Source organism: Salmo salar, chromosome 23 (genome assembly GCF_965601325.2).
Source record: "Salmo salar chromosome 23, fSalSal1, whole genome shotgun sequence".
NCBI lineage: Eukaryota > Metazoa > Chordata > Actinopteri > Salmoniformes > Salmonidae > Salmo > Salmo salar.
The window spans coordinates 16,317,679-16,331,270 of record NC_138313.1 but is presented as its reverse complement, the minus strand read 5'-3'; the positions used below and the strand labels follow the sequence as shown (position 1 = coordinate 16,331,270).

General features: G+C 42.9%; 1 protein-coding gene across 8 annotated transcripts in view; it reads left to right on the top strand.

Moving 5' to 3' along the window:
* The window catches only part of LOC106584181 (receptor-type tyrosine-protein phosphatase F), a 424,555-nt gene that overhangs the window by 355,026 nt on the left and 55,937 nt on the right, over window positions 1-13,592 (top strand). For all 8 annotated transcript variants that reach the window (XM_045706049.2, XM_082967931.1, XM_045706048.2 and 5 more), the window contains 5 exons: window positions 4,582-4,699; window positions 6,642-7,083; window positions 7,248-7,387; window positions 8,703-8,800; window positions 12,204-12,460. In XM_045706049.2, coding sequence (XP_045562005.1) covers window positions 4,582-4,699; window positions 6,642-7,083; window positions 7,248-7,387; window positions 8,703-8,800; window positions 12,204-12,460 — 1,055 coding nt within the window. The remainder of the gene's footprint in view (window positions 1-4,581; window positions 4,700-6,641; window positions 7,084-7,247; window positions 7,388-8,702; window positions 8,801-12,203; window positions 12,461-13,592) is intronic.

Sequence of the window (13,592 nt, the reverse complement as noted above, 5' to 3'; positions counted from 1 at the left end):
TAATGAACTTATCCTCTGCATCAGAGGAAACTCTGGGTCTTCCTTTCCTGTGGTGGTCCTCATGAGAGCTAGTTTCATCATAACGCTTGATGGTTTTTGAGACTGCACTTGAAGAAACTCTTGACATTTTCCAGATGAACTGACCTGGTCTTAAAGTAATGATGGACAGTCATTACTCTTTGCTTATTTAAGCTGTGTTTGCCATAATATGGACTTGGTCATTTACCAAATAGGGCTATCTTCTTATACCACCCCTACCTTGTCACAACACAACTGATTGGCTCAAACGCATTAAGAAGGAAAGAAATTCCACAAATTAACTTTTAACAAGACACACCTGTAAATTGAAATGCATTCCAGGTGACTACCTCATGAAGCTGGTTGAGAGAATGCCAAGAGTGTGCAAAGCTGTCATCAAATGAAATGTTGGCTACTTTGAAGAATCTCAAATATATAATATATTTTGATTTAAGACTTTTTTGGTTACTACATGATGCCATATGTGTTATTTCAGAGTGTTGATGTCTTCACTATTTTTCTACCATGTAGAAAATAGTAAAAAATTAAGAAAAACACTGGAATGAGTAGGCGTTTCCAAACTTTCGACTGATACTGTATGAAAATCTCCCTGCAATAGAGCATGCTGGGAAATATTATATATGGTTCTATGTAGAACCCTTCTCACCTTGCCTTCTTGCCTTCCAAAGAATATCAAAGAACCCTTTCTTCCAAAACATGTTGTTTAGGATTTAAAGGTTCTAGAGAGAAAGAGCCTTACAAAGAACCCTTGTCTGTAGCGGGGTGCGTAATTGCCGGCAGAGAAGTCAGTCGCAGGAGAGCAGAACTGGGTAATAACCGGAGATTTATTAAGCAAAACCAACAGCATCCAGAACAACAAGATAAATGGGCACAAAAATAACCCGTTGTGTTCTCACGGGGAACGTGCACAAGCACTACAATAAACAATCCCACACAAAGACATGGGGGGGAACAGAGGGTTAAATACACAAGTAATTGAGGGAATTGAAACCAGTTGCGAGGAAAAACAAGACAAAACACATGGAAAATGATAACTGGATCGATGATGGCTAGAAGACCGGCGACACCGACCGCCGAGCACCGCCTGAACAAGGAGAGGACCCGACTTCGGCGGAAGTCGTGACATTGTCTTCCAAAAAATGGTTATTCTGATCAAAACAATCATGGAAGAACCCTATCCCTCCGCAAAGAACCCTTTTGGAACCATTTCTTCTAAAAGCGTAGTGCACTATATAGGGAATAGGATAATATTTGGGACGTCAATCAAATGTATTTTATGAAACCAATGTGAAACAGTGCTATACAGCTACCCAGCCTAAAACCCCATAGATCAAGCAATGCAGATGTAGAAGCAAAGTGGCAAGGATAACTCCCAAGAAAGGCAGGAACCTAGGCTGTAACATATTACATACCTCTGATCTTAATTGACTCCCCTCCTCCCCATCGCTCTCTCGCTCATCTCATGGCTCCCTGCTCAGTCAGAGGAGAAAAAAACCTCTCCAAGTCTTTTATGGGCTTAGGTGTCGACGGTTTAATGAGTTCCTTTTGAAATGGAGTGCACTTAGATGTAGATGTGTGTGAGGGGGGGGGGGGTGTCTGTGAGAGAGAGAAATCTACATGTTTTATTTTTGTCATGTACTGTATGTTTGTGTATGTGTGCTTGGGTTATAGCCTACAATTGACAGTTAGATACAAACTGCTTTAACCTCTCTGGTATCAGTGGGACGCTACCTCGACAACAGCCAGTGAAATTGCAGGGCGCCAAATTCAAAACAACAGAAATCCCATATTAAAATTCCTCTAACATACAAGTATTAGACACCATTTTATAAATACACTTCTTGTTAATCCAACCACAGTGTCCGATTTCAAAAAAGCTTTACGGCGAAAGCACACTATACGATTATGTTAGGTCAGCGCCTAGTCACAGAAAATCGTACAGCCATTTTCCAGCCAAGGAGAGGGCTCACAAAAGTCAGAAATAGCGATAAAATTAATCACTAACCTTTGATGATCTTCATCAGATGGCACTCACAGGACTTCATGTTACACAATAAATGTTTGTTTTGTTCGATAATGTCCCTGTTTATGTCCAAAAACCTCTGTTTTGTTGGTGCGTTTAGTTCAGTAATCCAAAGGCACAAAGCGCGCTCTCAACATCCAGACGAAAAGTTTAAAAAAGTACAGTAAAAGTTCGTAGAAACATGTCAAACGATGTTTAAAATCAATCCACAGGTTGTTTTTGTCATAAATAATCAATAATATTTCAACCGGACAAAAGTTTCGTCAATAGAAAAGGAGAAACAAGAAAGGTGCGTTCCCGATCACGCAGTGGACTCATGTCTGGAAATTTCCACTGTCCACTCATTGAAGTGCTGTATCTCCCTCATTTTTCAGAGTAAAAGCCTGAAACAATGCCTAAATACTGGCCACATGTAGAAGAAGCCATAGAGATCGTGAACTGGGTCCTAAGTCTTTGTATGGTGGATAGGCTTTCAATGTAAAAACAGCCTTTCAAAATAATAGTACTTCCTGGATGGATTTTCCTCAGGTTTTCGCCTGCCATATCAGTTCTGTTATAGTCACAGACATTATTTTTAACAGTTTTGGAAACTTTAGAGTGTTTTCTATCCAATGCATATCCTAGCTTCTGGGCCTGAGTAGCAGGCAGTTTAATTTGGGCACGCTTTTCATCCAAAATTCCAAATGCTGCCCCCTACCCAGTGAAGTTAAAGCCTTTGGTTCTGCCCAGTCAGAGAGAGAGATAGGGAAAACCTTGGAACACTTTGACTTACCTTCAAGAGTGTCTGACTAGTTTTGTGTCCCAAATGGCTCCCTGTTCCCTAGTGCACTAATTTTGACCAGAGCCATATGGGTACTTGTTTTTTTTCTTCTGGATTGTATACCTAAAAATCATGAAGAATGAGGAGATATTTAGAAAATGACTCAGACACAGTACTGAGACACAGTAACCACATGAGTGATGAGTACTATCCAACTCTAAAATGTCTGTTATTGCAACAGTACTTTTTCCTTCACACAGACAATATCTCTTTCAGCAACCTTGTTTGGGGTAAGTTGTAAAATACAGCAATGACCCTACCATCAGACAATACAACCAAACGTTAATGTTTCTGCACCTGAGGGACACAGACACATAGTAACTAAAGTGAATCATATTGAATATGTATCTCTTCATCACGTAGAACAAGTAGAGGCGGCATCTTGAGTACAGACAATCTTGAGAACAGATATCGATGAGGACAGATCATCTTGAAGACAGATCAGTTTTAGATTTCTTCCCAAGCAGTTTATGAGTACCAAGCTGACCCCTCTTACAATAATCCAATGAACGCAGTTAGTTTATACACTCAGTGGCCAGTATATAGGTACACCCATCTTGTACCGGGTCGGACCCTCCTTAGCCTCCAGAACAGGCTGAAATCTTTGGGGCATGGAGACGCTGCTCAATTGGTATCAAGGGACCTAACATATGCCAGGAAAACATTCCCCACACCATTACACCACCGCCACCAGCCTGTACCATTGACACCAGGCAGGATGGGGCCATGCTGCTTACGCCAAATCCTCACTCTGCCATCAGCATGACGTAACAGTAACCAGGATTCGTTGGACAAGCAATGTTTTTACACTCCTCAATTGTCCAGTGTTGGTGATTGCGTGCCCACTGGAGTGGCTTCTTGTTTTTAGCTGATAGGAGTGGAACCCGGTGTGGTCGTCTGCTGCAATAGCCCATCTGTGACAAGGACAGACGAGTTGTGTGTTCCGAGATGCCGTTCTACACGCCACCGTTGTACTGTGCCACTATTTTCCTGTTTGTGGCCAGCCTTTTAGCTTGCATGATTCTTGCAATTCTCCTTCGACCTCTTATCAACGAGCTGTTTTCTCCCACAGGACTGCCGCTGAATGTATGTTTTTTGTTTGTCGCACCATCTCGGTAAACCCTAGACACTGTCGTGCGTGAAAAGCCCAGGAAGCTGGCCATATCTGAGATACTGGAAAACGGCGTGCCTGGCATTGCCGATCATACCATGCTCAAAGTTTCTTAGGTCACTCTTTTGGCCCATTCTGACGTTCAATCGAACAGTAAGTGAATGCCTCAATACCTGTCTGCCTGCTTTATATAGCAAGCCTCGGCCACGTGACTCACTTCTAGGAGCGAACCATGTGGTGGTGTACCTTATAAACTGGCCACTGAGTGTGCATGGTTTAATCTCAGCTCTTATATCACCACAGCAACATGGGAGTACCAAAATTGTTCTCTATTTCTTATCAATCCATTTGTACTTTGTTTGTTCTTTTACCATCTTTGCAACAATTTCTCAGAAAGAAATGCAATGCTTTGGGAGTATTTCAAATGCTACACTGACGAATGGTGTGTGTGCGTGTGCGCTTGACTGCCTAACCCTACCGGAGTGGACTGAACACAGTACAGTGGATGAAGGCTGAGCCATTGCGTTAGGCATCATCTCATCATAGCATTAGTCTGACATGGGCTGTTTGTGCGTTTCTCTCCACCAGGAGACTGTCATAACAGGCCTGCTCCCTGAGACCACCTACTCTGTCACTGTGGCAGCCTACACCACCAAGGGGGATGGGGCACGCAGTAAGGCCAAGGTGGTCACCACAACAGGAGCAGGTGTGTAGAGCTACACACACACACACACACACACACACACACACACACACACACACACACACACACACACACACACACACACACAGGAGCAAGTGTGTACAGCTAAATCATTGCTCCTTCTTGATCAGGTGGTTATTGTGAAAGAGAATGTTTGTCCAAAATGGCACTGCAGCATCAATATCAGTATACCATTTTTCAATATCTAATATAAAATAACAAATAGAAGAAAGTAGTATGCATAGTAATAAAACGGATACAGTGCATTCAGAAAGTATTCAGACCCCTTCCCTTTTTCCACATTTTGTTATGTTAAAGCCTTATTATACACACAATACCCCATAATGACAAAGCGAAAACAGGTTTATGTACATTTTTGCAAATGTATTTAAAAAATTTGCTCAGGTGTATCCTCTTTCCATTAATCATCCTTGAGCTGTTTCTAGAACTTGATTGGAGTCCACCTGTGGTAAATTTTATTGATTGGGCATGATTTGGAAAGGCACACAACTGTCTGTATAAGGTACCACAGTTGACAGTGCATGTCAAAGCAAAAACCAAGCCATAAGGTCAAAGGAATTGTTCGTAGAGCTCAGAGACAGGATTGTGTCGAGGCACATATCTGGGGAAGGGTACCCAAACATTTCTGCAGCAAGAACACAGTGGCCTCCATCACTCTTAAATGGATGAGGTTTGGAACCACCAAGACTCTTCCTATAGCTGTCCGTCCGGCCTAACTGAGCAATCGGGGGACAAGGACCTTGGTTAAGGAGGTGACCAAGAACCCGATGGTCACTCTGACAGAGCTCCAGAGTTCCTCTGTGGAAATAGGAGAACCTTCCAGAAGGACAACCATCTCTGCAACACTCCACCGATCAAGCCACTCTTCAGTAAAAGGCACATGACAGCCCCCTTGGAGTTTGCCAAAAGGCACCTAAGGGACTCTCAGTCCATGAGAAACAAGATTCTCTGGTCTGATGAAACCAAAAAATGTAACTCTTTGGCCTGAATGCCAAGTGCCACATCTGGAGAAAACCTGGCAACATCTCTATGGTGAAGCATGGTGGTGGCAGCATCATGCTATGGGGGATGTTTTTCTGCGGTAGGGACTGGGACACTAGTCAGGATCGAGGCAAAGATGAACAGAGCAAGGTAGATAGAGATAATTTATGAAAGCCGGCTCCAGAGTGCTCAGGACCTCAGAATGGGGCGAAAGTTCAACTTTCAACAGGACAATTACCCTAAGCATACAGCCAAGACAACGCAGGAGTGGCTTCGGGACAAGTCCCTGAATGTCCTTGAGTGGCCCAGCTAGACTCCGGACTTGAACCCCGATAAAACATCTCTGGAGAGACCTCCCCATCCAACCTGACAGAGCTTGAGAGGATCTGCAGAGAAGGATGGGAGAAGCTTGTAGTGCCAAGCTTGTAGTGTCATACCCAAGAAGACTCAAGTCTGTAATCGCTGCCAAAGGTGCTTCAACAAAGTCCTGAGTAAAGGGTCTGAATACTTATGAAATTTCAGTTTATTTTTTATATATATATAAATTAGCAAAAAAATCTAAAGAACTGTTTTTACTTTGTCATTATGGGGTATTGTGTGTAGATTGATGGGGGGGAAATATTTTTATTCCATTTTAGAATAAGGCTGCAACGTAACAAAATGTGGAAAAGGTCAAGGTGTCTGAATCTTTCCAAATGCACCCTATGTACACACTAGGATGTACAGTATAAATGGTGAATGTGCAGTAGTACTCACTCTGACTGGCTTGACCTGAAACTGCCCTTTTACTCTGACTGCTCACAATTTTGCCTCCCAAATGGCACCATGTTCCCCATATAGTGCACTACTTTTGACCAGGGCCCATTAGGGGTGTTCTATGTCACTGTTAAGTGTTTTTTATGTCATTATCCTAATGATCCTAATCCCTCTCTTTACCCATTAGTCCCAGGCAGGCCCACTATGATGATCAGCACCACCATCGGTAACACAGCCCTCATCCAGTGGCAACCTCCGAAGGAGATGGTGGGAGAGCACATGGGCTACCAGCTGCAGTACAAACGCATGGAGGAGGAGTCGTTCACCGTAAAAGACTTCAAGAAGACAGAAGACCACTTCACCGTCACCGGCCTGCACAAGGGCGCCACCTACATCTTCAAGCTCTGTGCCAAAAACCGGGTGGGCAACGGGGAGGAGTACGCGAAGGAGATTACCACGCCGGACGATGTGCCCAGTAGCTACCCCCAGAACCTGAGCGTTGTGGGCCTGACCACCACCACCACCAAGCTGGCCTGGGAGCCTCCGGTGCTGGCTGAGAGGAACGGGAAGATTGTCCAGTACGTTGTGGTGTACAGAGATATCAACAGCCAGCAGAACCACACCAACAGGTATTATTCAATACCAATGAAAATTATGTTTATTAAACACCTTCTGAGACATTGATAAAACACTTAAACACAGAAAGTCCTCACTTTATCTCAATGAAGTTAATCTTGGATAGTCCGTTGTCCTAAAACAGAGGTATCTTATCTTATCTTATCTGCCTCAACAGCACGACAGAGACCCAGATGACCATCATGGGGCTACAGCCTGATACCACCTATGATATCAGGATCAGAGCATTCACCAGCAAGGGAGGGGGACCAATCAGTCCTAGTATACAGAGCAGGACCATGTCTACCTCCATGCCAGGTGAGTACGCGGTGGACATACCCAATGCAGGCGTACACACAAACGCGAGTGTGCGCATGCGAACACACACACACACACACACACACACACACACACACACACACACACACACACACACACACACACACACACACACACACACACACACACACACACACACTGAGAGCATGATCGTGTTGACCTCCATGCCTTATGAGCTCTGCTGATCTGTATAAATAGTCTCACACAGATACAGACAACACCAGACCCACATGCACACAGGCATGCAAGCATACACACACACACACACACAACACACAACACACACACACACACACACACACACACACACACACACACACACACACACACACACACACACACATACACATACACATACACATACATCCACAGTCTCTCTGGCACAGACAGAGCAGATGGTATGGGAGAGGAACAGATGCGTAGCTGTGTGTGTGGAAGCTGGTGGCAACTGGACTAGAGTGGCAGAACCAGTCCAGCGTAACCAGTACAGCAGTACATCAGCACCATGGAACACTCCTTTCATGTTCATATTAGGGCACATATGGCTCATGTGGAAATATATGCTAAGCTTCCTGCTACTAGCTAATCTAATGCACAGAGGCCTAGGAGGTAGCTACCGGATACTGGGATTCAGATCCCACCATTTTACACCCCACCAGTTACAGTAAAGTTTAATGTAGAGGAAAGCTCATGTGAGTAGTTCCCCTGATGTTTTATCATGCATATATTTATGTTAAAGTGTAAATGCAATAACATCTCTTAATGTTACCATTAAAAAGTATGGGTCACTGAACATTAGTGAACTTTTATGAATTAGATATCTCTTCAGAGACTCGCTTCATAATCTGTTTATCTGCTCTCTATCTGCTTTGTGCCCCTTACTATTTTAGCTGTAGCACTGATCTCCCAAGATGCTCTAGGGTTCCCCTAGCTCTATCATGTTACAGCAAGTACAGATGACAGTGCTCTTTTATAATTTACCCTCTGTGTGTTTCCTCTGTCTCCGGCACCTCTGTTTCACCCCTCTCTCCCCCACCTAACCTCTGTCTCTTCACTCTCTCCCCACCTCACCCTCTGTCTCCCCCAACTCACCCTCTGTCTCAACAACTCCCCCTCTGTCTCAACAACTCCCCCTCTGTCTCAACAACTCCCCGTCTGTCTCACCAACTCCCCCTCTGTCTCACCCCTCTCTCCTCCACCTCACCCTGTCTGCCCCACCTCACCCTCTGTCTCCCTCCCTCAATCTCACCCCTCTCTCTTCCTCCTCACCCTCTTTCTCCCCCAACTCCCCCAGAGTTCACCAAAAACTTTGGTGTGAAAGCCGTGATGAAGACGTCAGTGCTGCTGACTTGGGAGGTGCCAGAAACATACAAGTCTCAAGTGCCTTTCAAAGTAAGTAAAGACAACTCCATCCTGATAGTGTGCCTTTCGCCTGCACAGATTGAGTGAATTGCATTGTGTGTGAGTGACGCCACTGTTGTCAGTGGACAATGAAAAGAAGGCTCACACAACACAATGGAGGGGCTAGGATTGAAATATATATTGAAATATCATGGGAATGAGGAAGGATATGGCCAAGCTTGAAATAATTGGTTACGTTTTATATTCCATCACACGTGGTCCATAACTGTCCTGAGGTTCATATAGAAAACAAAACAAGGAAGAAGGGAGAATATAATCATAGTGCACTCAAAAAAATGCTGGGTTGTTTGGTTGACCCAACTGCTTTGTTGCAGGTGTTTTGTCACTTACTTGGGTTGTTTTCTTAAAAACGGCTGGGTTACTGAGATATGACCCAGCGGGTCAGAGCGGGAAGACTGGAGGCGTAGTTAAGTAGGGGCGTGGCTTTCAGATCTTTTTTCTTTTGACACCCATGAGAGTAAATGTCATTTCTGTTCACTGGTTCTGTTGTATAGTTATCACATGACAAAGGTAAACTTTTACATTTATGTAGTTGTAATGAAACTTACAGAAGTGTATGAGGTTCCGTAAAGCCTTTGTAAATCCATTGTTTGGATCCTGTAAGGTTAATTTAATATGTAATAAGTTAAAATGTTACTTTTTAATGTTTTCTTCTTTGTTGGGGTTTTATGGTGGTGTGCCAACCAATGTTAGATGCAATACCCCCACCTAGTGATTAGGAACTAAACTAAGCTTCCTGAAGCATTGAGCATTGCCAGCTAATTGTGTCAAAAATAGGTTCATGAGGATTTGATTAACACAGTGTACAGTAGTGGCACCTGCTAGTCCAAATAATTTAAAACAGACAAATTATTATAGATGACGTCCTACACGCCGTAGCAGGTGCGCAGGGTAGCCTTTTTGCCTTCTACCGAAACCAATACCAAACCAATCAGGTGGTTATTTGACAAAATGAAGCTTCGCACATCATTGATCACGTGCTTCTAATAAAGTAATACAAGCATCGGCACACAGCTTCAAAGTAAACTGCTTCACGATTTCGGCGTATGCCTCGGAGCTCTGGTATCAAACGTATCATCATTGTAACATCACTACCTCCACCTCCACCTCTGATCATCTTGAAAATCCTTTGTGGCTATTGAGGATTGAAACCAGTGGGTGGAGTATAAATGCCTTCCTTTTCCCCCTTCTGTCCATTCCTTTTGCCATTTGTCTGTGATTTTGATCAGCGACTTAGCTCCAATGTCAAAATCTGAAATGATGTCGATGTAGTGCTCCTTTGGTCACTGCCATCTCGTTCTCAGCCACCCCCACATAAGGGATGGGCATTTTACCTTTTTTGACTGTTCGAGTACTGGCACGACTTTTTTTGAATACTCAAAAAAATAACATTTTAGCACAAGGGCAGCACCTTCAAAACAATGTGTGTGTATATATATATATATATATATATATATATATATATATATATATATATATATATATATATACAGTTGACGTTTACATACACCTTAGCCAAATACATTTAAACTCAGTTTTTCACAATTCCTGACACTGTTTCACATACCTTGACTTTGTTGTCCATATGCCATTTTGCCACAACTTTGGAAGTATGCTTGGGGTCATTGTCCATTTGGAAGACCCATTTGCGACCAAGCTTTAACTTCCTGACTGATGTCTTGAGATGTTGCTTCAATATATCCACATAATTTTCCTTCCTCATGAAGCCATCTATTTTGTGAAGTGCACCAGTCCCTCCTGTAGCAAAGCACACGATTGGGATGGTGTTCTTCAGCTTGCAAGCATCCCTCTTTTTACTCCAAACACAACAATGGTCATTATGACAAACAGTTCTATTTTTGTTTCATCAGACTAGAGAACATTTCTCCAAAAAGAACAATCTTTGTCCCCATGTGCAGTTGCAAACTGTAGTCTGGCTTTTTTATGGTGGGTTTGGAGCAGTGGCTTCTTCCTTGCTGAGCGGCCTTTCAGGTTATGTCGATATAGGACTCACTTAACTGTGGATATAGGTAGTTTTGTACCGGTTTCCTCCAGCATCTTCACAAGGTCCTTCGCTATTGTTCTGGGATTGATTTGCACTTTTTGCACCAAAGTACATTCATCTCTAGGAGACAGAACGCGTCTCCTTCCTGAGTGGTATGATGGCTGCGTGGTCCCATGGTGTTTATACTTGCGTACTATTGTTTGTACAGATGAACTTGGTACCTTCAGGCATTTGGAAATTGCTCCCAAGGATGAACCAGACTTGTGGAGGTCTACCATTTTTTTCTGAGGTCTTGGCTGATTTCTTTTGATTGTTCCATGATGTCAAGCAAAGAGGCACTGAGGTTGAAGGTAGGCCTTGAAATACATCCACAGGTACACCTCAATTGACTCAAATGATGTCAATTAGCCTATCAGAAGCTTCTAAAGCCATGACATCATTTTCTGGAATTTTCCAATCTGTTTAAGGCACAGTCAACTTAGTGTATGTAAACGTCTGACCCACTGGAATTGTGATACAATTGTAAACAATTGTTGGAAAAATTATTTGGGTCATGCACAAAGTAGATGTCCTAACCGACTTGCCAAAACTATAGTTAACAAGAAATGTATGAAGTGGTTGAAAAACGAGTTTTAATGACTCCAACCTAAACTTCCGACTTCAACTTCATATATATATATATATATAGTCAATAAAAAAACAAATACCATTTAAGATTAATGTATTAAAACTCATATCAACTGGTTATATTATATCGTGGAGCATGCTCTTCAAAAAGTGAGTAACCTCAGCGGTATGACGCTTGCTTGTAGAAGCCTATGGCTGTGCAATGGCATAGCATTGTTTTACAATTTAGCAGACAAGATGCACTTATTTCTTGAGCACTTATCACAGTCAAGACACCTATTTTATAATAAAATATAACAGAATAGTGCAAAGTGATACGCATCTCACGTCCGGAACAGTTATTCTTAAAGTGATCATTTGAAACAAGGCTCAATTCGGTAAGTTGAAAGGCACATTTTTCAGGTTCCTAGTCAAAGTATGTGTTCTTTTCAATATAGTTTATTATGCCTGAGGGGAGGACGGCTCACAATAATGGCTGGAATGGAACGAATGTAATGGCATCAAACCATGTGTTTGATACCATTCCACTGATTCAACTCCAGCCATTACCACAAGCCTGTCCTCCCCAATTAAGGTGACACGATTTTTTTTAAACACTTTTTTGGTTACTACATGATTCCATGTTATTTCCTAGTTTTGATGTCTTCACTATTATTCTACAATGTATATATATATATATATATATATATATATATATATAACTAAGCACTCCTAAGCACTCCTCTCCGTGTCTCTATCTAGATACTGTACAACCAGCAGAGTGTGGAGGTGCAGGGGAACCTGAAGAGGAAGCTGATCACGAGGCTGCAGCCAGACACAGACTACAGCTTTGTGTTGATGTCTAGAGGGAACAGTGCTGGGGGTCTACAGCAGCAGGTCTCCATCAGAACCGCCCCGGACCTGCTCAAGACCAAACCCATCCAATACCAACACGACCCAGAGGAAGGGGGCAAGCTCACCATCACCCTGCCCAAAGTCCCCACCACCGCCCCTGTCAGGTCTGTCCCATAAACACTGTGGCTGTTACTGTCACTATCACCATCACTCTCACTGCTAAAACTAGGGCTATAACCAACTTCCGTCCTGTTCAATGCTGGTGTCTGCATTGTGGCATGGTTATAAATGTGTTACTCCTGTGTCACTATTCCTCTAACTGGGGACCTGGGGGGCGATTGTTCCTTAGTCATGGATCTCCATCTGAGCCCACTGTATACAAGATGGCTTTCTCAATCCCTATACCTATTAGTAATATGTATTATTGCCACTACTTGTATTATCTACCGCATCCTGTGCGTACTACAGTTGTATGCAACGAGTCAACATGAATCCTCCAACACCAACTGTCCCAACTCTGTCCTTAAGAAGATAGGGGCGGCAGGTAGCCTAGTGGTTAGAGCGTTGGACTAGTAACCAAAAGGTTGCAAGAATCCCCGAGCTGACAAGATAACAATCTGTCGTTCTACCCCTGAACAAGGCAGTTAACCCACTGTTCCTAGGCCGTGTGGTGGTTCATTTCTTTACTATCAAATGAGGAGAGACAAACTTATCACACGAGTCAGAGTTATACTTAAACTAAATCTTTAATAGTGAGAGCTTTGCAATAGCAATGGCTGGTCGACGAATCCCCATCTCTGATGATCCGTTGAGAGCGGCGAGACAAAAGTACAAAGGTCTTTTCTAGCCAAGATACACCCCTTTCAACCTACATGATGAACAACAGATATATAGAATGGGTCACATGGTTAAGATTTGTATGAAAGATGCCTATAATACATAGCAGACAGTATCTTCTGTGTCAACAGTTTCATTTTATAGACCAGTGTCTGTCCCTCTGACTCCAAACTGGAACCATCTCTCCCTGGTACGGTACAGAACAAAAACATTAACTCATGCTCTGGAATGCTCTTTAGGTTTTATCACCCAAAAGACATGGTAAATCTCCTGTCAGTGTTATCTCCCAGAGGCCCATCCTCAGTAGAACACACACACAATAGTTAAGATTACTCTATTCTGTTTAAATAAAACAACCATTTGATGCAATTAAAGTATTATAACATAATCTTGCAGTTTTGCCACAATAGCGTCATTGAAAATAAGAATTTGTTCTTAACTGACTTGTCTAGTTAAATA